General features: G+C 47.8%; 8 protein-coding genes across 8 annotated transcripts; 2 read left to right on the top strand and 6 right to left on the bottom strand.

Annotated features, from left to right (window-relative positions):
* Window positions 1-47: 47 nt before the first annotated feature.
* On the bottom strand, window positions 48-977 carry N7529_000380 (type 1 glutamine amidotransferase; the record flags this gene model as incomplete). The annotated part of the gene is made up of 1 exon (XM_057235911.1): window positions 48-977. One exon carries the CDS (start codon window positions 975-977, stop codon window positions 48-50), a length of 930 nt encoding a protein of 309 aa, XP_057102714.1.
* Window positions 978-1,637: 660 nt separating this feature from the next.
* N7529_000379 (uncharacterized protein) lies at window positions 1,638-4,019 on the bottom strand (the record flags this gene model as incomplete). Its single annotated transcript, XM_057235910.1, has 4 exons — window positions 1,638-2,236; window positions 2,328-3,648; window positions 3,700-3,739; window positions 3,889-4,019. 4 exons carry the CDS (start codon window positions 4,017-4,019, stop codon window positions 1,638-1,640), a joined length of 2,091 nt encoding a protein of 696 aa, XP_057102713.1.
* A 458-nt stretch (window positions 4,020-4,477) lies between these two features.
* Window positions 4,478-7,174, top strand: N7529_000378 (uncharacterized protein; the record flags this gene model as incomplete). The annotated part of the gene is made up of 3 exons (XM_057235909.1): window positions 4,478-4,489; window positions 4,590-5,874; window positions 6,855-7,174. The coding sequence occupies 3 exons, from the start codon at window positions 4,478-4,480 to the stop codon at window positions 7,172-7,174; spliced, it is 1,617 nt and encodes a 538-aa protein (XP_057102712.1).
* A 365-nt stretch (window positions 7,175-7,539) lies between these two features.
* N7529_000377 (putative MFS peptide transporter) lies at window positions 7,540-9,472 on the bottom strand (the record flags this gene model as incomplete). The annotated part of the gene is made up of 4 exons (XM_057235908.1): window positions 7,540-8,228; window positions 8,288-9,070; window positions 9,123-9,404; window positions 9,469-9,472. 4 exons carry the CDS (start codon window positions 9,470-9,472, stop codon window positions 7,540-7,542), a joined length of 1,758 nt encoding a protein of 585 aa, XP_057102711.1.
* A 948-nt stretch (window positions 9,473-10,420) lies between these two features.
* On the bottom strand, window positions 10,421-13,736 carry N7529_000376 (NRPS-like enzyme; the record flags this gene model as incomplete). The annotated part of the gene is made up of 3 exons (XM_057235907.1): window positions 10,421-10,861; window positions 10,919-13,384; window positions 13,452-13,736. 3 exons carry the CDS (start codon window positions 13,734-13,736, stop codon window positions 10,421-10,423), a joined length of 3,192 nt encoding a protein of 1,063 aa, XP_057102710.1.
* Window positions 13,737-14,911: 1,175 nt separating this feature from the next.
* Window positions 14,912-16,184, top strand: N7529_000375 (TRAM1-like protein; the record flags this gene model as incomplete). The annotated part of the gene is made up of 2 exons (XM_057235906.1): window positions 14,912-15,673; window positions 15,729-16,184. 2 exons carry the CDS (start codon window positions 14,912-14,914, stop codon window positions 16,182-16,184), a joined length of 1,218 nt encoding a protein of 405 aa, XP_057102709.1.
* Window positions 16,185-16,986: 802 nt separating this feature from the next.
* On the bottom strand, window positions 16,987-20,006 carry N7529_000374 (putative pH signal transduction protein PalA; the record flags this gene model as incomplete). Its single annotated transcript, XM_057235905.1, has 7 exons — window positions 16,987-17,413; window positions 17,486-17,888; window positions 17,943-18,517; window positions 18,578-19,472; window positions 19,562-19,616; window positions 19,685-19,922; window positions 19,999-20,006. The coding sequence occupies 7 exons, from the start codon at window positions 20,004-20,006 to the stop codon at window positions 16,987-16,989; spliced, it is 2,601 nt and encodes an 866-aa protein (XP_057102708.1).
* A 288-nt stretch (window positions 20,007-20,294) lies between these two features.
* N7529_000373 (putative mitochondrial carrier protein) lies at window positions 20,295-21,591 on the bottom strand (the record flags this gene model as incomplete). Its single annotated transcript, XM_057235904.1, has 6 exons — window positions 20,295-20,501; window positions 20,562-20,899; window positions 20,958-21,176; window positions 21,228-21,301; window positions 21,357-21,391; window positions 21,481-21,591. The coding sequence occupies 6 exons, from the start codon at window positions 21,589-21,591 to the stop codon at window positions 20,295-20,297; spliced, it is 984 nt and encodes a 327-aa protein (XP_057102707.1).
* Between the last annotated feature and the right edge of the window lie 1,087 nt (window positions 21,592-22,678).

The raw sequence follows: 22,678 nt of genomic DNA, 5'->3' as shown, positions 1-22,678 counted from the left end.
AATGCCAAAACGAACTTTTTATCCTTAATTGATTCATCCTGTGGATGTCATTGCTCAAAGCCAGCCAAGAACGAGACAACCGCGGAAGCAAAAGTCCTGCGATCGCATTGATCCTCCTTCAAATCATCACCAACCTGCTCCAAGAACAAAGCAAGCTTCGACTCCTTCCAACCCATGACAGGAGCAGCCTCCAGGCACATCTTAGTCAAGCCGAAAGCATCCATCTCGTAATGACCCTGCACAGTCAGAACTCGACCAGGGTGGTAAAGTCCCTGAATAGGGCAGATATCAGTACTTCCAATATTAATCCAAGGCGCAGGCAAAGACACAGGCGGCGACTCAGCCAAAGTAACAGGGGTTCCCTTCTCAACAGCCATGACACGGTCGCCGTGGAACATCTGAATGCGCAATTGTCCGTTAGGAAGATCGCCAAGGGCGGCCGGGAAAGCCTCCAGGAAACCCTTGTTTAATTGAACATTATGAATTCCGACCTCGCGGCCGAGCGGGCACTTCTCAACCCACACGTCGCGGACAGGATCCTCGACGTTACGCACAAGAGCGTGCGAAATGAGCTGATGCCCGAAGCAAGTGCCCAGAATCCGCACTTGCGGGTAGTCCTTGAAAACGGTTCGGACGAAGGTCTTAAGTTCCTGCATCCAGGGTGATCGGTCCATTTCGTATACGCCGGGCGAGCCACCGGTGATTAGGACTGCGTCTACGGGGAACGCAACGGGTGGTTGGTTCTCGCCCGTATGGCCGCGAAGCTTATAAAGGTCGGGATAGTGGCCGCCACGGATATCGTATGGGGTGATTTTGATATCAAGCTGCTCTTTCTCGGAGAAAAAGGTTTCATTTAGGCGGGTTGCGGTTTCGCGGAGAACGGTGCGGAAGTGGGCGCTGCAAAGACCACGGGCTTCGTACAGTTGACGAGCTGGAATGTCGACGTCCAGGACGGCAATGTGGATGTGGTGAACCATAGTGGAAAAAATAGTACTAATTTGTTATGGAAGATGTAAATGGGAAGATTTCATTTCTGGGTGCACTGCTAACTAAAATAATTTCCCCATACTTGCTTCGAGCAGGATTCTCAAAAAAAGTTATGTAAAAGACCAATTTGCGAAAGCTGACAGGAATTCATATGAATAATAAAAAAGGCTTAAAAGGATTGTCTCAGGAACAAAATATGACGAGTTACTCCAATTGTCTCCAATTCTACGGAATAAATTAGGTAAATGGTACGTTGGGATTCGATGAGCTTATTTGAAGATCCACTCTCTTAGACGCACACCGAGTTGCTGTTTAGATCTTTTCACCGGTAGAACTGGGGTAATAAAATAATCTTCCCGAAAACAAACCGGAAGATCATTTCGATTTGGTGTTTACAACCGAAAGGGCCAAAATCCTCCCGAAATTTTTATTGAAGTACGAGTACCCGAGGGCATAACAGCAGGGATAGCAGAAATTAGGGCTTTTCGGGATTTTCAAATAGGCAAAAGTTAACCGCAAAGCTAATCTCGTAAAAAGTGGAGTCAGATTTGTTAATACAAACCTCCTCTTGGAAAAAGATCTTACAAAAGGAAAAAAAAAAACATGCTGTACGTTGTAGATGTGATCCTTTCACTATATACCATCATACGCTAGAGGATCTCGGAGTTCGCCTTGACAAATTTTAATGGTCTCCCACCCACAAACTGAACAAAATACACGGACCCGCAGAATACAACCTCTGCTTCAGCATCCGAGGAAATTTCCACTTCCAGCTTCCCATTCTCCTCCCATTTCAATTTGATTTCACCTACAGGAGTAATAAACTTTCCCTCCGCCTTTTTCAGCAGTTCCACCTGAGGCTCGATCCGAAGACGTTTAGACCCATAGCTAGCAGGCTTGACGCCAAAAACTTGGGTAACGATTTCGTTGATTGGACAGGCGCTCCACCCGTGACAGTCGCTCCGGGGATTGTGCTCAAACTCCGCCCATGTAGTCAGGTCATCCGCGAGCATCCGTCTCCATGGATCCAATAAGGCCGGGAACATTTTGTTGTAAAGGCCCACTTTCTCCACTGCCCGAAAGACGTAAAATTGCAGGGCGCTAGAGCACTGCACCAATGATGAATCGTACATAACGCGCACCATCAGTTGCCGTGCCAAAGTGCCTGTCACGGTCTCGGAGAGAACGGCAAATACCTGACTGTGTTGGCTGTACTCTTTTGAGGCAGGCCCGTCGAGGTACCGGTCATCTTCGAAACAATGTTTGTTTACGGCGTTTCGGAGAGCCTGCCCCCCGCCTCCGGTATTCAGTCGCCGTATCTTTTCGCTCCATGAAATCACACAGCTCGGCTGCCTGCATCAATGCAATGATGTAAAGAAGACTATTGAACGTTGCCGCTCCCTTAGCATGATATGATTGGGGCATGCAGGATTGGAAGATTTTTCCGGGCACATTCCACCCAGGCACCCAATCTATGAACGGCCACGTGTCGTCATCAAACTGACCAACTAGGCCGATTTCATTAACGCGCTCGTCAAAGTGATTGAGAATTCCGTCAACGGTGCTCAGATAGCGACGCACGAGCGACACATCCGCGAAATACCGCATGTGATCCCAGACCATGGCAACCCAGTAGAGTGAGAACTGAGGGATTTGTTTACTTCGAAAGCCAGCTGGGAATTGGGCCTTGATGAGCCCATCTGAGCAACGACTTGCGTGGAATTCTTCTAGCGTCTTTCGGGCTAATCGGTCATCCGACGAGATCTGATAGGTGAAGAGCATCTGCAGTCGGGAATCGGAGGCGAACTGGTTTTGTTCGTAGAATGGGCAGTCTTCGTATGTTTCATGTCGGCAATTTTCTAAGGTACGAAGACTGACGTCCCAAATCTTGTCAAGTTCTGGTCCGGCTTGGATCTCAGTTGTGATTTCGAGTGGGTAAGATGTTTCTCGTAGTGTGAAGCTCTTAAGTGTCAAGGGCTGAGAAGAGGTCTTAATATGGAGTTGGACATATCGGAATGCCCGGAACCAGAATGGTTCGAATATTTGTTCGGGCTCGCCATCAACCACTTTGTATATATCTTTCACGCCGTAAAGCCGCCCGTTGCTGTCTGATCGGACAGATTTAGTTCTTGGCATGGGGAAAGGAGCAATTTCGACGCCAAGATCTTTCTCATAGCATTCAGCGTAGAGTAACTCAATGACTGACCCCGGTCCTCCTCCGCATTGAAGGTTCACGAATGCTGTCGTCAACGATGAGCATTCAATGTCAACACTGACAGTCTCTCCGGCAGGGATCATGACAGAGGCGTCCCCGTTGATGAACCCAATCCATTGATCGCGAGTAATTGATCCATCGCATTTCATAACACCATCGAAATTTCGTGAATTCTCAGGAAGGATTGGGATAGGGCGCTCGGTCAGTTTCCATGGACTTTGAATTGGAAGCATCTTGACAGGGTGAAATGCTAAAGCCGCGTTCTCCCAGGAAGAGTCATCGAAAGCTGGCCTTTTCCATCCTGAAAGTGCTTTGGTCTCTGACACTCTTTCATTGTTGGACATGAAAGGTGGACCTAAGATAAAATTCCAATCGGAATGTGGGATAATTTGCCGGGTAGTCTCTTCTGCACATTTCCATGATGAATCTGTAGAAAGTGAGAAGCCCTTAGAAAGGTTAGCTTATATATTTGTTCAATTGGAAGCGCCGCCACATACTTCAATCTCGCCATGCACGAGAAATCCAGGAAGCTCAGTACTAATTATAGACGAGGATCCAGCATGAACACACGAATATCGTAACACGCGTGCGCTAATAACATTGTTGCCTTCTGTGAGAAAAGGGAGAATATCCACGGTCTCATAGTACCACCGCTCGGGATAACTCTTGCAAGGGCCAAAGCTCACTCGATGGTCATTGACGAAAAGTCGATATCGGCTATCAGCAGAAACATGGATTTTAAAGTCACGAAGACCATACGGCCTGGTCCATTGAAAACTTTTGCGAAAAAGAAAATATCGGCCCGGTCGGCGCTCATCTTCTTGGTGTGTCGGTAGCCAAATCCACGGGGCTGTTTTTTTCCAGTCGGGAAAAGCCATGACAGAAAATGTGCTTGAGAATAGGCGAAATAGAGAGAAGGCAGTGAATTCACGAAGTGATGTTGCCCATATAGCGAATATGCGGGTGATGAAGAAACTCGGATATCCCGACCGGAAGTCTTTACCCCGATCCCCACGGGGTTGAACAAACACACGGCAAATCACCGGCTGAATTCACGGATGAAGCACATAAATCACTTTAATTGGTTTATACGCAGTTCTTATGACTTGGCCCACCTGACCACCCCTTCGTATTTAAGTCGAAGCTTGTGTCCACTTTATCCACTGTCCACTGTCCACTTTTCACTTATGTCGGTAAGTCCATCTGACATACCATCGCGTTTTCGGTGCTCGGCTTGTCCCAAGGAGTTTTCTCGGCGCGAGAACCTTGCTCGGCATGCTCGAATTCGTAAGTATCCGATCAATCTTTCGACTTATTGCACCCGCTTATCATTCCCAAAATAGATAAATCGAAAAAGCTACATCGATGTCCCGTTTGTGGAAAGGAGTTCACAAGAAGTGATGTGCGCCAACGCCATGAAGAGATTCATAAAACAAGCGCCTCGCTGGCATCGGATTCATTGGCGCAGATAATCACTGCGTCGCCTGGAGTCCACTTGGCTGGACCATCGCAGATCGGTGCAGTTGAAGTTCCAATTGTCACCTCACCAATAGCACAACCACTCCCCGATAGCTCAACATATTCACATGATGTCGGCCAGAATCCATCCGCTCACAGTCATTATGATGCTCCCAGCACCCATTGTGAGGATGCAATAAATTCCTTTGAGATGAATACCGACAGCCTGCATCTCCCTTGGGAATCTACAGCAACAGATAGCACATATGACGATCAACTACTGCGATGGATGCAAGAGCCATGTCTGTTCGAAGATCTATGTTTTGATGATGACATTATGTCTGTGCTCTTGGAATCAGGGTCAATGCCACCTTTCAATGCTGCACCCATCGTGACCGTGGAATTAGATCAGAACCCCATGGCAATAATTTCTAGTAATATGATCGCTGCCCCCAATCTTGATAACAGCCAAAACATCAGTCGACCTTCATCGCCTCCAAACGAAGCTTCCGAGGAAGACAAGTGGCCATATAGATGGGACCCGGGATCACGAGCCATTACTGCCGCAAAGCCAATCGATATATCAGAAGGTCACCCATTGAGACAGAACCATGATATTGGCTTTGACATATCTGAGGCCCGTTATGAAAGGGTGAAGGAATTTCTTTTAGAGCCTGCACGTAGAGGCCTAGGCTTCCACTCCATTCAATTGCCAGACTTGGAAATTGCGAACATCTTCATTCGACTGTTCTTCGTCCATTTCGAGCCTCAAATGCCAATCATTCATCGCCCATCTTTGTCCTCGTCTGATGATCTACCAGATTCACTACTCGCTGCGATGATAGCGGTCGGAGCGATCTATAGCCGCGAAAGACATACTTGTCGATTCTCGATTGTCTTACTTGACATGGTAAGACTTAGTGCGCAGCTGGCTATCGAGCTTAACAATAGATTTATGCGTGATCCCTTGTTTGTATACGCCCTGGTGATTCTTTGCTATGCGGGCCTTTGGTGCGGCAATAAGCGACTATTTGAATTATCAGAAGTCCTGCGTGGCGCGGTCGTCACTTATTGTCGCCAGATCCACAACAATGAACATATCTTAGCCAGGGAAGAATTGAAAAGATTTGGTCACACTCCAGATGGAGAATGGCGAAGATGGATTCTAAAAGAGTCAAGAAAGAGACTTTTGTGGACGGTCTACAGCCTTGACTGTATGTTTCCATGTTTATTATTTCTCCCGCCATCAATAAACCTGGCGGAATTTATGAGAAACGAATGTCCTTGTGACGAAGACTTCTGGCAAGCTACAAATTCCTACCGCTGGAAGAGTCTGATTGGGTCGGCTTCAGTACCTCCAGGCAGAACATTTGCCTCCGCAGTGAGCCCATTTCTGGGACCGTTGAACTTAGGCTATCCTGCAGATAGCGAGTCACCCGAAAAACAGGGAAAGACTTCTGTTTCTTCTTTAATTGGACTAAACTCATGGACTCGTTATCTGGTGCTCATTACGATCATGGTGCAAATATTTGAGCTGTCTCAGCAGATCACTATGGTTTCAGAAGCGACTCTTGATTCTGAAATGTGGCAGTCACCCGGGGAGATGACGAACAGTCCTTCACAAGTTCTGGATAATGGTTTGAACATCCACATAAGCCCCGAAATTCAACCTCATTACAGGCATTTGGTGACAAGATGCTCTTCATTGCGGGTTCCAGGTTCGAAGCCTTCGGTACCCGAAGTGGAAGTTATTCAGTCGCTCGCTAAGCGAAAGGCGTGTGTTGAAAGTATGTCATGAATCTCCCTATTCATATTTGTGACCCTTGTCAACATCTCTCTAACCAGACAGAAGAAATGCTATCAGCCTGGGATCAGGCTTATGCATGTTCTCCCCCACCCGACGGTACAGTTTACGAAACATCGAAGCACTTCCACAAAACATCACTGGTCCATCTCCGGCTCTCACGTCTTATGCTTTATATACCTCTTCTTGACCTTCAAAACGCACTTGGAAAATCAGGTGCCTCGGCTATATCTCCCGCTATGAAGATGATAGGCGGTATGCTTGAAGCACATCCTGAAGAGACAATATCGATGTTCATGCACTGTCTTCTAATCATTGCCGATCTTCGGGTACAGCCCAGCGTGGAGTATAACACATCATCAAGGACGATACAGCCTCCTGAAATAATAGCCTGCTTTCTCAGTGAGGTGTTCGTTTGGACTATTGTCCGTTGTGCAAACCTTAGCAAGATTGAGTCGTTGCGTGCGCGGCTGGAAGGCTTTGGGGTTTGCGAAGGGTTCTTTTCTGCAGTCAAGGAGGCTCTTGCTGGAGGTCCTGACCAACAAGGAAACTCCAGAAAGAACACCTCTGAGACAAACCATGTTCTTTTCGCTGCTGCGGATGTTATTAGCAAGATGACCCCCTGGAATGCCTCGCTCAATTTGGCTCTACTTCTTTGTCATCGGGGGAGGGCATCGACAGCGCGTGATGATCTGGAAATCCGTAATTGATAGCATTGTACAAATCATTATTCGAAAATTTGCTGACGGCACCCTGCGCAACCTCCTTCACCTTTTCGTAGCGATGGAACTTGGTGAATCAAAACTCACAAGTTCAAATAAATCATATATGGAGGAGTCCACATTAATACTATTTTTGCGTAGAATGGCACCTTTGTACTCTGAACAGAAGCATGATAACAAGTAAAAGAGACGTCAAAAGAGATATAAGGAACTCTAACTTTCATAGGATATAAAGCGGATGAGAAGGAGATATTGTTTTGTTCATTGACGTACGCAATATAATTGAATAGCTCAACCGATATGCATGCTGCACACTGTGGCGAGCTCGCAAGTATAACTGATTGTCGATTGAATTACGCTTTTTCTTCCCTCTGGGTCACGAGAATGGTATCATCCTCTTCTCCTGTCCAGGATTCATTGTTTAGGTGCTTGAATCTGAACCAGAAAATGATAGTCTGCAAAGCAAGCGCCACAGCTGGCGCACCCCAAATCCAGACCAACCACGGATCAGCAGTCGCCGGCAGCAAAATCTCACCAATTGCACTCGACAAAGCATTCATAAAGAGGAAAAAAGCTACTACCAGACCCTTCATGCCATCCGGGGCACGTGCGTAAGCGAGCTCATAAGCAGTGACATTGCAGAAACATTCACTTAAAGCACTCAAAATAGTATTGGCAAGCTGCCACCAGATGCTGATCGCGGCGACCTCATCACAAGTCGATGCTCGGTTGCCACAAGGAGACAGCGAGTAGACTCGCCACTGAACTAGAGCACCAGCGAGGCCGGCAAGGGTTGCTAGGACAAAGCCGAATGTGATTCGGCTGATTGGGCCGAAGTTGATTTTGTAGCGACGGAGTGTGGGGTAAATCACGAAAGTAAGGATTGGAACGGTGAATATGATTGTCAAGGCGTTGAAATTGCCCAGAACATCGTTTGGTGCGCCGTTGGTGGTCATTGAAGCGCCTTGGTTCGTCGATACGGATCCGATGCCGCCGTCGTTGAGGTTCCAGATTGGGTAGAACCAGAAAATATCGCAAGCAGCTACAATGCATTAGGATATCGAAGCAATATAAAGACTTTGAAAAGTGAATGCAACATACCGACTGTTCTGGCAACATCCTTGACGTTCTTATCTGTCCAGCTCGCAGTGATTCCTTTCTTCTGAAGGCTGGCGGACGTTACCATGTCCCAGAAGTCCTCGCGCCAGAATTGAAAATTGCTCAGACGAAGAGCAGTGCCGAGAATTTTGAAGGCCTGGGAAACCTCTGAGCTCCCAGCCGGTGGCCTTTTATATGTTCTCTTATACATAACCAGCAGAAGAATAGGTAGCAAGAGATAGATAAGGCCTGCCAGCAAAAAGGAGAGCCAGAATCCAACATATTTCTCGGAGTATGTAGTCGCAAGCACAAAGAATGCACCGAGATTCACGAAGCCATAAAAGAGAAGCATGATTCTGTTTGTCGTAGCTTCGGGATCCACGATGACCTTTTCTCCAGACTTCAGCGTTTTAGTATAAGCTTTCTTGTGGGGATTCTGATCGAGGATCAAAGGTGAAACGTTAGGCTTGAATATACCCGCGCCAAAAGACAGAAGAATTAGCCCAATGATGAATGGTGGAGCGGCGTGAGCTGTGCCCTTCTGGAGAACAGAGGGAATAGCACCGAAAACTTGAATAACATGAGCAACTCCGCAAATCAGGACGCCCACACAGATTGCCTTATATCTACCGACATGTACATCGGCCCACCAACCACCAAAAATTGGGATCACGTATGAAAGAAAGAGGAACAACAGTGTTAGTCCGGACGACGCTTGTAGGCCCATCCCCAAGGCGCCAGCTGTCTTCTGAGTGCCCCGTGGGGGAGCACCCGCTCCATTGCCACCTTTGATCGCATTAGTAGATTTCACAAGCCATTGCGTTCGAGAAATAAATACCTTCGGGGAGTGGAAACTGAATGAAGTTGCTGAAAACAGCTTTGGCACCGTAGTAGGATGCGCGCTCAGCGAATTCAACAAGACACAAAGCGAACGAAACCATTGGCAAAGAACCTGCAACCTTGCGAAGTGTTTTGCCTTCCTCTACCGTGGGAAGCGGATATTCATCGTCTGAAGTCACTTCGCGCTCCCATTTCTGGAAATGTTTGGAGTCGTTTGTCACAATAAGAGATGACTCCACGACCACATCGGAGTGATTCTCAATGCCAGAATTCGTTACGGCTACAGGTTCCAAATTAGAAAGTCCAAAAAGAGCGCATGCATATATCCAATGTTCAATACATACCCATACTGAGCGCAATTGGCGCTTTTTCTCGGAATGATACCTTTGCGACCGTGCCAATTCTCGTCCTTCGAATAGCGATGAGCAGAGAAAAAAGGTCTTTGCTTAGAATCACCACAAGGGCGGAAACTCGACGTTTAACGTAGACGCATTTGTCCCGCATGTCATGTATGTAACATCATCCACCATTGGCGTCATTTGACGCCTTTCTGGCGCATTAATGGCCCACAGGGCATCTCCTCCGAAGAATTGCATGCAATTTCGACATGATAGTGCGATATTCGCAATCAGTCGTGTCCTGATTACGATTAGGACATGTTTTATGCCCTTGGAGATTCTGTCGGCTGTCCTATAGCGAAAAACTGGTTTGTTGAGCCGACAGTGATCTGATCTCGCCAGCATACAGTTACATTCCGACCAAATTCAACACATTGATTTGGATCAAGGGCTACACTTTCCAATACTCAATGCTAAAGATATAGAATAATAAGAAGTTTTGATACGCAAATGACGAATGAAGATCAATAAAATTTCGGAACAGATGTACTCAGAAAGATCATAGTAACGTGGTGGCGCAACCATAATGAAGTAAAATGAAAGGGTTGATAAGGCCTAGTGTACTTTGTGATGGTAATGAAATAAAGATAAGGAGGATGACCTAGAAAGTAGTACCAAGACACTCGAAGACTAAAATAAGACCAGATACCGGTGGCCAAGCTTTTCTATCCAACCCAGTATATTGGTTCATATTTATAGCTGCGTACTTTCTTATCAAAAGCACATATGCATAAAGCCTAATTGGAATCTTGGAATTGGAGTCGGCTGCGCATCCAATCTACCCCGACTTGATCCAATCCACCCCGACTTCATCCAATCCGCCCCGACTTCATCCAATATACCGGACTGCAGTCTCGAGTCAGAGACTAAATACCACATAGCTAAACTCCCATCCCTGTCACATTGCTCCGTCCAGCTCCTCGAGAGCTAGCCCCGGCATCCGATCTTTCCATTGTTTCAACCAAATCTTCATCAACTCCGGGCCTACTGATCCCAGTACAGCCAGCGTCTCCGACTCGCGCGTCGAGTTGCTCACATCTATCGGTGGTGGAGCTCGGTTGTTGGCACTGGCCAGTCCGGTGAAGAAGTCCAGAAGCTGTGTTGCTGGTAGATCATGCAGATCAGTTCCATCGGACTCGGATCCAAATGCGCGGCTTTTCACACTCTGCAGCCATTCATTTAATGGCACCAATTCTGCGCGGCATGCTTTGGCCACTAAAGGCGCGATACTCATCCATTCGACGGCATTTGGATTCGTGATATGATACACTGTGAACGGCGAAGCCTGGTTAGCCCTTCGAGTATCAATTATTTGTGAAATAATCTGGGCGGCAGTGTCCTAGAATCACGTTAGTCGAATGTTTGACCTGAGGGATCAAATCAGAGCCAAACTTACGATTGGAAGCCAGTCCACCTGCATTGACCCTAAACTATCCGGCAACTTTTCCATCGTCAATGAAGACCGTACAAGAGACGGAAACCAATCTCGCATGTTCCACATGCCAGCTGAGAGACTTGAAGGACCACTAAGTTGACCAACACGGTGAATAGCAATCTTAGCTCCACTCCGTTTACTGGAAATCTCACAAAGACGCTCCGCCACAAATTTGGACTCGGCGTACCCTTGCGGAAGAACACTGGAAGGGTCTTGAGGTCTCTCCAAAATACGCTGTCCTGCATCGCCGGACTGAGCGGCCACTGTCGAGATAGACGACACAAAATGGAATTCTGGTTGAAGAGCCGAATGCTCGGCAAGGTTCAAAAGTCTTCGAACACCAGCAAGATGTGGCTCAAAGCTCGCGAGATTTTGGTTGAAGTTTACCGGCCAAGCATTGTGGATAATGACGGAGGTATCCTTCTCCAGTCTCTTGTATGTGTTCGGATCAAGGCCGAGATGCGGCTCGTGCAGTTTGGCCTGTTTGAATGTTACACGTGTGGTATCGGTGAGCCAGAAGCTGGATAGTTGCTTCTGCCGGAAACTTTGCAACTGTCTTTCGGCGGCATCCGCCGAGCGATTTAGGCAAGTTATTTGAGTGATTGATGGGTCACGTAGCAATCTGTCTAACAGGAAGCTTCCGAGCTCACCAGTTGACCCGGTCAATATGACTCTTGTTCCTCCGCAGCTGAGGTATTGAGATTGCTCCCAGGTATATCTGACTAACATATTTTCTCGTGACACGGCATTTTGGTGCGGTTCTGCTTCGTCACTCCCCGCGGTGGCTCCATTGAGTTGGTGATGAAGTGAATTTGCGATTCGCCGTGGCGTTTGAAGATCATAAATGAGCGCATTTGTCCACCGTTGATCAGTTGGGGCTTTCATTGCATCAACCGTATCCTGCAGGACTTGGATCAGTCGGACCACTTGAAGAGAATCCATTCCTAGTGCCACAACCTCATCATCGAGATTGACAGTTTTCAAGGAGATGATGTTCGAAATTACATCTTGGATCCATTGTTCGATTTCATTGAGACTTGATCCCCCCAACTTTGGAATTTGGGCCTCAGAAAGGCCTTTAGCAGACTGATTATCATGAGTATACAGTTGATCAATCACAAATTCATATGTTTTTGTGATTTCTCGACGACGGAGTGTTCCCTTGGGCGACAGTGCGAACGGCTTATCCTCAGATGCAAACGCAACATGACTGTGAAATATTTTTCCATGACCTGGTAAGAGAGCATTTGCATCGTCAATCTTTGACTGTAAAGCTTGCTGCAGCCATTCAATTGTCCAATCATCCGGCAAGTCTCTCCAGTTGGGTTCAACGAGCAGCGATGGCTGGAATTTGTCTTGACCGAGAATAGCCGCGTGATTGACCAAGGAGTGAGATTCGATTACTTTCTCGGCTTCAGTAGGGTTGAACTTCTCCCCATTCGTCAATACAATGATGTCGTCACCGCGACCTTGGTAAAGCCACAATCCAGACTTGGAATCATGCGCTCGAAACAAATCCCCCGTTTTATACTCGGTCAAATCAGGATCAGTATGGAAGATCCCATGGCAACGGCGCGATTTCGTCCGAGTTAGCACCAGCTCGAATAACCCATCGCCCGCGTCATCCATCCTCGTCCCGAATGCGGGAACCCATTCCAGATAATTCCAGTCCTCTGGATCCTCGCATCGCAAATTCGCCGCATAACCAGTCTCGCTGCTCCCAAACAGTTGCTGCAACTGAACCAAGCTTGAAAGTGTTTTCCCAGCATCAGCTGAGAGCGGAGCGCTCCCGAAGTTGACAGAGGAGAGTTTCGACAATGCCTTTCTGCCCTTTTCAGACGCACAAAGCTGTTCCAATATAAAAGGCGCGATCAATCCCCATTTTGGCGGATTTTCCAATGACATAATTTGGGAGAATAAGTCAGTCGTCAAGGGCCTGTCTGGCGCGAGGAGAAATGGGGTTCGAAAGAAAATGCATTCTGATATACAGACAAGGCCCATGAAATGAAACATTGGCGAGGATTGGAAACGAAGGTGTCCCTTCTCGTGGATGAAGAGTTGTGTAGTCTCACGGCCTTCGGGTACAGGCAATTCTTGCATGTAAAATAACGTGGCTAGATATCCGTGGCTGATGCGAACAGGCTTTGGGAGACCGGTTGTTCCTGAGCTATGGATTATAACAGCGGTCCGATCTTCGATCTCATCGAACGGCTCTTTTTGGGGGTAGCGTTGGACAGAGTCGGCAGAGAAAATGTCCCAAATGGGATCCATATGCCACCTTTCTATCTCTGGGCAATATTTATGGAGTTCATTCATCCTATTGCGGAGATTCGCTCTCTCAGAGCCATCCACCAGAACTGAACATTTTGTGGTTCTCAGTAACTGTTGGTTTGCTACTTGGGAGTTCCTTGTCGAAAGCAGTAAGGCCTAGTTGGAACCGTTAGCTTATCACTTCATATCACACGTTCTTCAGATTGGAGCATATACTACTTACTGCATGGCCGGTTTTCATACAGGCCAGTATAAAGGTTGCGTACCGCAAGTCGTTTGTGCCGATATAAGCTAACACATGCTTCTCTCCCTTTGCACCAAGTTTCTTTTCGATCCACCAAGCCAGGCGATCAACTGCCCTGGCCATGTCTTTCGTAGTTATATGATGCCATCCTTGGTCGGAATCTTGTGATATTGGATGAATGCAATACAGCTGTTCTGGTATTTCTTCTGCCTGCTCATCTAGCAGCTGGGTAAGGAGCGGGCCAGTGACTTCTGTCGAGCCCATAATGTATTGTTGAATTTCAGTCTTGATTTGTTATAACTTGAAGTAGAAAGGTTGGATTCAGGATTTTCTGGTCCCTTCAAAGGCTCAACCTTCTTTAAGTATTGTCTCTTGCTTCTAACATGTCGATCGCCTTTTGCATCGCTCCTACCGCAGTTAGAAAAATGCAGAAATGTGTCATTCTTGGAGCATACCTGTGTATATCCAAATTTTGCCTTTTCAGAGCATACATATTTCCAGAACATTTCATTTGTTGGTCAAGGAAGGTTGATCTCAAATCGAGGACTATATCGCCTCGTGCCATCCAATAGCTTTTTCTGGCTTGTTACCGATCACACCAAGGATCCCGATATAGCCATTTATGCATCGCTGAACAGCCAATGATGACCTCGATAAGTTCCTCAGGTCATAAGATCACGAAATTTCCTATTGTGGCCTGCGACAGTGAAAGCAAGTTTTGAGAAAGAATTTGGAATGGGTATCAGATACTGTACGACAAACAGTTTACGAACGTTCAAGATTAACGTCATAGATAATTGGTGTGTTGATTTAGCCAGTAGCATATTTGTTACACTGCATATGAGGGGTTGTAGTATGTGAGACCGTCACTCGCGTCCTAAAAGATCATCTTGCCCTTGCTTTCTTCCTGTGTTACATTAAAAACCGGTAGTAGGACCCCAGGTTACACTAAAAAGCGCACGTCAAAATAGCGTGAGACCCAAATTTTAGAGGTATGTGGACACCAAAAACAAAGGCGAGTTCAAATTGTGTATGTGATTTGGCCAATGACGTACTTACGTAGGTAACAATCGGTCGTAATTTACACAGATTCCGATGACATGGGTTTAAAGGCTTCATTTTAATCTACGAAACACTCTTAAATGAAGCATTGTATCCCATTTATATGCAATCTTTCCCGACTATCAAGTATAGAATCGGAAGCGGGACTCCGAGCCCCGACGCTAAACCCGATATTCCAACACACGATGTGCTAACCCAAAGGGGAAAAGCCACGACGACGAGTTATGAAGTCCAATGAAAAAGGGGCGCGATTAGCGCCGCTAACAGTTCTTATTATCTCTGATTCTTTAGCTCAGTCTAATTTTCCATCTCAGCCTCACATCTAAAACATGGCCATTAGCCCTTCACCCTTAAATGGGGTCCACAAACCACCAACAATGACCAAAGAAGGCCTGAGGCGTAGACTCAACGTGTCCGAATCCCCAACAATTGGAAACCGTCAAGTCAAAGATCCAAAACGCAAAAAGCGCTCTCTCCTCCGCCGCTGTAAGCGCTTCGCGGTTAAGCACACGTGGTCACTCCCCTTAGCTCTCGTGCTCGCGATTCTCTCTCTATATGCTCAGAATCCATCCGAGTCTAACATCCTCCATCATTTTGTATTCCTTTCCTATAAACAGGAAAGCGATGATCCCACCCTCCCTACCCAGTATGGAAAGGGTCTGTGGGATGTAGCGTTCGTGTCCTTCTATGTGATTGTGCTATCTTTCACACGGGAATTCATAATGCAAGAGATTCTGCGCCCTTTAGCGAAACTGCGCATCAAATCTCGTGGCAAGCAGTCGCGGTTCATGGAGCAGGCGTACACCGCTATTTACTTCGGTGTTCTCGGTCCGGCAGGTCTGTATGTTATGCGTCAGACGCCGGTTTGGTACTTCAATACACATGGCATGTATGAATCATTCCCGCATCGAACTCATGCAGCTGAATTCAAGTTCTATTACTTGCTTGAGGCAGCGTACTGGGCTCAGCAAGCGATTGTTATGTTGTTGGGAATGGAGAAGCCGAGGAAGGACTTTAAGGAGCTTGTTACGCATCACATTGTGACTTTGGCTCTTATTGCTCTAAGTTACAGGTTCCATTTCACATATATGGGCATTGCTGTTTATATCACACATGATATCAGTGATTTCTTCCTTGCTGTAAGGTTATTTCCCTCAATCCGCCCTCTGTTTCGACATGCTAAATCTCTACTAGGTCTCGAAATCCCTCCACTACTACGCCCCGGATATTTTGATCCCCTTTTACGCAGCCTCGATCGGCTCCTGGATCTATCTCCGTCATGTACTAAATCTGCGCATCCTCTACTCCCTGCTCACTGAGTTCCGCACCGTCGGACCCTACGAACTCAACTGGGAAACGCAGCAGTACAAATGCTGGATCTCGAACATCATCACCTTCTCCTTGCTGGCTGTTCTTCAAGCTCTGAACTTGTTCTGGCTGTACTGCTTACTGCGCAGTGCTTTCAGGTTCCTAGCTACCGGTGAAAAGAAGGACGATCGCTCTGAGACAAATGAGTCTGAGATCGAGCCTGAAGTTCACGCTCTGAAAGCAAATGGTCTCAATGGCCATGTGAATGGCTACGTTAACGTCAATGGGTCACTAAAGGACTCCAACGCAGCAGTTTCTGTGAAAATTAACGGTGCCCGCTAGCGCTCATGGGTCTATTGGCGCTCATCCGGCGAAGATGAAAAGTTGATTTTGGTTGGACCAATGAACAACAATTTGGATGTTTGTCCCCATCTATTGCAACAGGCAGCGGTGCATCAGTGCAGCCTCTTCGTTTTGATTTCAAACAGCTCGCTCATGGCTATACCAGCTGAATGATGTAATTTTATGACTGCATGTATCATACCCTAACATGAGAAAAGAGTGCTCTGAATGTCGGTGATAGCTTTAGTAATATAATTTTGGGTTATGGGAAAGGTTGTGTGGTCTTCCTAGACATTTGTCATTGGGGACCAGGCCTTTGCAATCCGTTGGGATGAGAATGGTGATGGGGACTTGGATGCCACGCTCTTTACGGCATGTGCGACAAAATCGGAAGGACGGCTTATATAATAGTGGACGGCAAGCGGTAAAAGAGGAGGTATCAAAGTGTTCAACTTATACTTCTAATTAATTTGGATATACTGCTTGAGGATTCCATCGCAGCTATCGTGCGACCTTCTACATTCCCTCACTTGGTGATAGTAATAACTTATGTCTTTATGACCTCGGAATTCTTTAGCAATTACCATAGCCGGAAAGAATATGTCAACGAACACTCACTAACATTGATGAACTGGATTTAGCCACAATGTTTTCGATTTGTGACAATCATATATGCAGTAGACATTAGGCAATGCTTACACCGATGGGCCTCCGTATATTATGCAGCAAGACAAGTAAGCACCCAGCTCTAAAGTATGTACAAAAGTGTTGGCTCTGTGATATATTGGGTCATGCTACGAAGTCAGGAGAAACGCAGTCCCTGGCTAGGATCCCAGGTGCCGTGCTGGGGAGCACGAGTGGGCTGATTCGGCGCCGGTGCGGGTGCAGTGGGCGCAGCGGGTGCAGCGCCTGGAGGGATAGCAGCGGCGCCGAACCGAATCCCCATTTCAGGGGCCCACATGCCTGGCATGCCGCCCGGCATTGCTGACGGGGAGACCGGCGGCGGGGCGACAGGCGCGCGCACTGGTTGCGGTGCTGTGAGAGGGGGTGCAGTCTCGACTGGCCGTGGGGCGTGGATGGGCGGCAGAGGTTGTGTGGGTGGCTGTGAGGGGGGAGCAGCCGAGTAGGGGGATGGTGAGTGGTGTGTACGAGCTGGTTGTTGAGGCTGTTGGCGGAGATGAGGTTGGGAGATGTGTAATGAGGCCATTGCTGCGGCGTTAGAGATATCTCTGCGGTGGGAGTCAGTGTCAGGTATTCTTGGATCTGGATACTCATATTCGTGTTCGAGTGCGCTGACATACGTTTCCAGTTGGCTGGCCTCCATGCGACGCTGGTGAACAAATGATTTTGCGTCATCACGAAAGCGGCCGACGATCTTCGCAAGATCATTGTAGAACTTTCTCCCAACATCGATGTTGGAGATAATCTCCTTATACTTCAAGTATCCATTTTCTAAATCTTGCAGGGCAGTCTCGCGTTCCTTTGTGGACGCATCGCCCGTACGAGCACCAGTGAAAGCGCGATTTGCTTCTCGGACCTGGTCCGAAAGATGGTCCTGATCTCTGCGCTCTTGAGCAAGCATCTCGCGGTCGGTATCATACAGCTTGAGCTCCTCTTCGAATAATTCCTCAAACTGACTGGCCTGAATGGCCTGCATTGGGAATTCTCGTTCAAGCCGAGCGGTCTGTCTCAGAAGCGCCGGGTCTATAAAAATGGATTAGCATCCGTAAGAGCCAAGTAAAGATAAAGTATACATACGGATATCGTCCCCGCGAGCTTTATCCTTCAGCGTCTGGATGCGTCGCCGTCGGCGGTTCTCCATTCGCGTCACTTCACTCAAGCAGCCGCGCAGTCGATTTGACTCGCGTTCAACCTCGACCGGAATAGCAGCCCTCCGACTACTGGGCACATAAGATTCCAAATCCCGATTTGTGCCGGTAAGAACGAGGAAGATCGATCGAAAATCTCGCAGCTTACGCTGTACGAGATCGTCGCTGCTCTGGGCAGAAGTGAAATAGCCGCTGATCTCATTCAAGGTTTTGTACAGCTTAGGCGCAGCTGATTCCGATGTTTCGCGGGTCCAGCGATCGGTGCCGTATTTATTACGAGCGGCGAGGTCTTCTGCTTTCTCGGCCGCTAGGAGCTCGACACCTTCGTTGTAAACGGCCATGTCATTACCTTTGACTTTGGCGGTGTCTTCAATACACCGGTGTAACCGGTTCAAGCCATCCTGTTGTCGCATTTCCTCGGCATGTGAAACGAGCGTTGGCGGGAGACCGAGTGGTTTTTCGAGGGCTTGAAGGGATCCTGGTAGATTTAGCGACGAAAGTAAGCTGAACATTGAGATTAGCAAACATTCTGAAAAGCAGCGTGGTCGGTTTTCAAGAACATACTCCCGTAGCTTGTCCGTCATCGACTCCAACTCTCCGATGAGAGTTTCATTGACCAGTCGGTCACGACGGTCGGTATAAATGCTAGCCGCAATGTGAACCGCATACGGTACCAATTTCGAAAACAGCGGCTGGCCCAGTGGACCGTTATCGCCGAGCATAGACACAGCATCCGTGACTTGGGAAGGCGCTCTCGCAAGCACCATGCTAGCACGTTCAATCGTCTTAAGTTCTGATTTCGGCGGCACGGGGCTCAGATAGATAACATCATTATCCTTCTCGGCACGCTTCAAGTCCTCTGCAACACGGCTCTTCAGTCCATTTAAGTCGCCGAGAACAGTGCGGTTAATCCAGCGCTGTTCTTTCAGACCTTCATTGACGCAAAGCAAACTATCACGCAGCCGCGCAACCTCCTCTCCATACTTCCGCTTCTCCAAACAGTCAAGCGACTGTCGGAACTGCGCCGCTGCCGCAAAGTGATGGTGCTTTGCAGTCATATGATGGATCCAGTCGGTGCTGATCGCATTAGACTTCACGGCCAAGTCACCTGCATCCCCATAAAAGTCAGATACCTTGGCAGCCAGCTTTGCGATAGAAACGTCTTTAAGTCCATCTTTGACGGCCTTCTGCCAGAAGCATTCTTGGCCTTGTCCAAGCAGCAGCATTTCCAAGCTCTGCAGTGTCGCGTCGTCCATGTCCTCCGGCGGCGAGGCGCGCAGGTCCGGGATGATATCGGTTCGCAGATGACTCAATACTCCAGCGGCTGAGCAGAGGTAGTTACACGCCTGCTTGAGTCCATCTGACGTAGTACGGTTGGTCGCATACGCAAGTTGCGAGTATAAGGCAGCGAGGTTGAATATGATATTCGCTAATTCGAAACGGAGGTTATTCTGCAAGACTAAAATGCAAGGGACACTCAGTTAGTAGAATGTATATATCCATCTCAAATGCTCAGACACGGAGGTCTGGGCCCAAAGAGCAACTTACTTGGCCGCGAAGCATTAAAGCCAAACGCAGGATACCAGGAGAATTCCACTCCAACCTAGAAACATGATCCATCAGCTTCAGTCCCCAAGATAAACCCCAAGCCCATAAAGGAAGACAGCGCACATCGATTGGAAACTTCCCACCCAACCATTTCAGCTGTGCCGCATATGTAACCAAGCGAGTGACCCCGCTAAAATGCGGTTCCTGGACATTGATAGCCTCAGATCTTAGACGATCAATGATCATCAGATCCTCCGCGAACATATCCGGGCGCTGATCATATTTGGAAGAAATGTATTGGGTGATTGCATCGGACAGCGAGACGGTGTGAGAGCGCCGGAACGGGAGCTGGAGAATATTACTATAGGGATTCAAATTAGCATTTTGAATCGAAAGAAAGATTTCTCAAAGGCTGTTTGCCTCTGGGGAATACTCACGACGCCATTGTCGCTTGAGGCGGGGTTGCGGAAGACTTGGTTTGTTTTGACGGACGAGAAGTTGCTCCCCCGCCGGGCAACGGGAGTGACGTGTTGTTGGCCTCAGGCAGAGATGATTTCTACTCTATACATTCGCAGATTTTCAAGTTAAATCCATTCTGATATTTGCTGAGCTTAAGCTCACCCATGTATGTACGTGGATAATGAGTATGAAGAAACACCTGTTAGAAACACATAGATGACACAAAATGTTCAGTGGAGCGCCGTAGCCATCATCGTGGCCGGGCCCTGTGAGTTTAATTCGGAAGCTCATCAATTCGCATCTTAATATATTCAAAAATGCTGAGCAAAATCATGTTGTTGACGCCGGTCCGGATGAGAATGATAGACAAACCCTTGTACATGCTGGATTTGGCGACGGCTTGTGAAGCCTGGCCAATCTCGCTGGTTTTTCCAAGCAGAACACTTTGGGCACGAGTCTTGCGGGTATCGAGGGGGTACGTCTGTGGTCAAAAGGTCAGCGCATGAATCCCCCCAGTCGGAAGCATAAGCATATCACATACGCAGAACCAAGGTACAGTGCTGCAAATTGCACCGGCAATCATTGGGGCTCCAAATGGATTCTTGTCCTGGCCCAACTCCTTCGCCGCTACTTGCTTTGCGGTCTCATAGACGCTAAAATAAACACCGGTGCCCAGCGTATCACGCATAGCATGTAGGCGGAAGCCGGTATATAGACCTCGGAGTCCATGTCGCTTGACAATCTGATTGATGGCTTCAATGGTACCCAGACGGGGCTTGTGGCGCAGGGAACTGTCCCGCGCAGCATCTGGAGCAGCCATTGCGCGATTTGATACCAAAACGGAAGTCTGAACGACGTTCTTCGCTAATTCGAAAGGACCTGCTTCAATGTTAGGACGTTTTGTTGGGTGCCAACCAAATATGAGACCAATACTTACAAGCAAGAGGCGAGGATACCAAACCAGCGATCATGCCTGCGGCAGTAAAGGTCATCACCCCCGACACGGAGGGCATGCTCCCAGCCCGTTGATAATCGGTGAGGGGGTTGAACCCAGTGGCGCGTTCGACATTATCTGAAATGATTTCCTTGAAGGCGTTGTATGTGGTAAAATTGACGACCCGGACCGCCGTTACACTTGCCAAAGGTGGAAGCGCACCTGTACGGTCAGTTTACCGTGCATACGTACGATTCAGATAGGTTAACTCACCAGCTACATAACCCCGAGGCCCTTCGGTGCGCCAGAGATAGCGAACACATTGCCAGACATTCTTAAAGTTGTGTCTTCGGATTCAATTAGCGCATTTTTCCTACTTCATAAGGTATGGAGAATTCTTACGTCTGCATTCGAGTCTTGATATTCTCCAAAGGGGTCTGTGTAGATCATATCAATCAGCATTGCGACCACTAGGACCCGGCAAAGACTTTGGAGGCTGCAAACCCCCACATCAAAGAGCACTCACCACCGAGAGCGTCGCGCAAACGGTTGACGTTGCCGAGGCTACCTGTGTTTTGTACTTTTTGAGAAGTCGATTGCGCGTTGCATCATCCATATTCCAAGCGCGGTCTGGCATACTAGTTGATCTTATTGGAGTAGTCGAGGGAATTGGCGCATGTTCAGATCGTTTATCAATAGTCATACTTGAACGTTCTCCATTGGCGTTGGGGGAAGAGAACTATGACTGGTTCTTGAAGTCCCGACAGAACGTGTATTCTGGTTGGACGTTTGTACTTGCAGGCTGGGGAACCCGATGGAACGCAAAGCGGTCTCTCAGAGCCCGAGTAGACCGTTCGGCGTCCCACAATTTTCCATTAAATGGGCCCGACCAACCCAGTTATATGTTCAGTCCGCTAAAAACACCCCCGGGAGGTTCTCGCAGTGAAAGGGATCACGTTTGGTTCTGTATTGGCGGTTGAGGGATATCGGATCGTTTTTCGTGGCCGAAGCAGCTGAACGGCCCCGGCAATGGATTAACCCCGCGTTTCCGAACAGGTGCTATGGGGTTTATGGCAGGGGATTGAGCGATTCAAGCGATAGATTTCAAGGATTCCCTGTTTCAGACAGGTGATTTAGCCTTGTCCTAGGTCTATTCTTCACAGCAATGGGTTATTGGCAGCAATCCTGGAGCTGTGAGGTGATCATTAGCATCGATTTTTGGTGTTGTCACTGCCAAGAGTGATTTTGTTACAGCGGCGCAACGGCGGAACAGTGGAGCACAATAAATAGTGAGATCTGACAAACACTTACAACGAAGACAACAGGATCCTGATCAACTCAGAAACATGCACATGTGAGGTTAAGAAAGGGAAGGGAAGTACGGAGTAGCAAACAGGCATGTGGACCGAGCTCGTCCCAATGCGGGTTAGGGTGAAATTGGGTGACGTCGTGAACATTCGTATTTATCGTGCACCATACATTTACGGCCATACTTTCGTGATATATTTTGAATTCATATTGTTTGAAAAATACAAGCTATATACTTATATGGACCATGTCACGGAAGGGAATGAGTATCAAATGTAGTGCTTTGTATACATGTCTCATAGCTTTTATCTTCGAATGATCTGCCTTATGGCTTTCCTTTTGCATAGACCCCTTTCAAGAATACTTAGCGATTACTACGGGGTATGAAGTAGAAACTACCTAAGATATGCCTTATA

The sequence above is a fragment of the Penicillium soppii genome, assembly GCF_028829465.1.
Source record: "Penicillium soppii strain IBT 18220 chromosome Unknown utg000001l, whole genome shotgun sequence".
NCBI classification, from domain to species: domain Eukaryota; kingdom Fungi; phylum Ascomycota; class Eurotiomycetes; order Eurotiales; family Aspergillaceae; genus Penicillium; species Penicillium soppii.
Note: the sequence above shows the minus strand (reverse complement) of the source record. Positions and strands in the feature narration are given on the sequence as shown.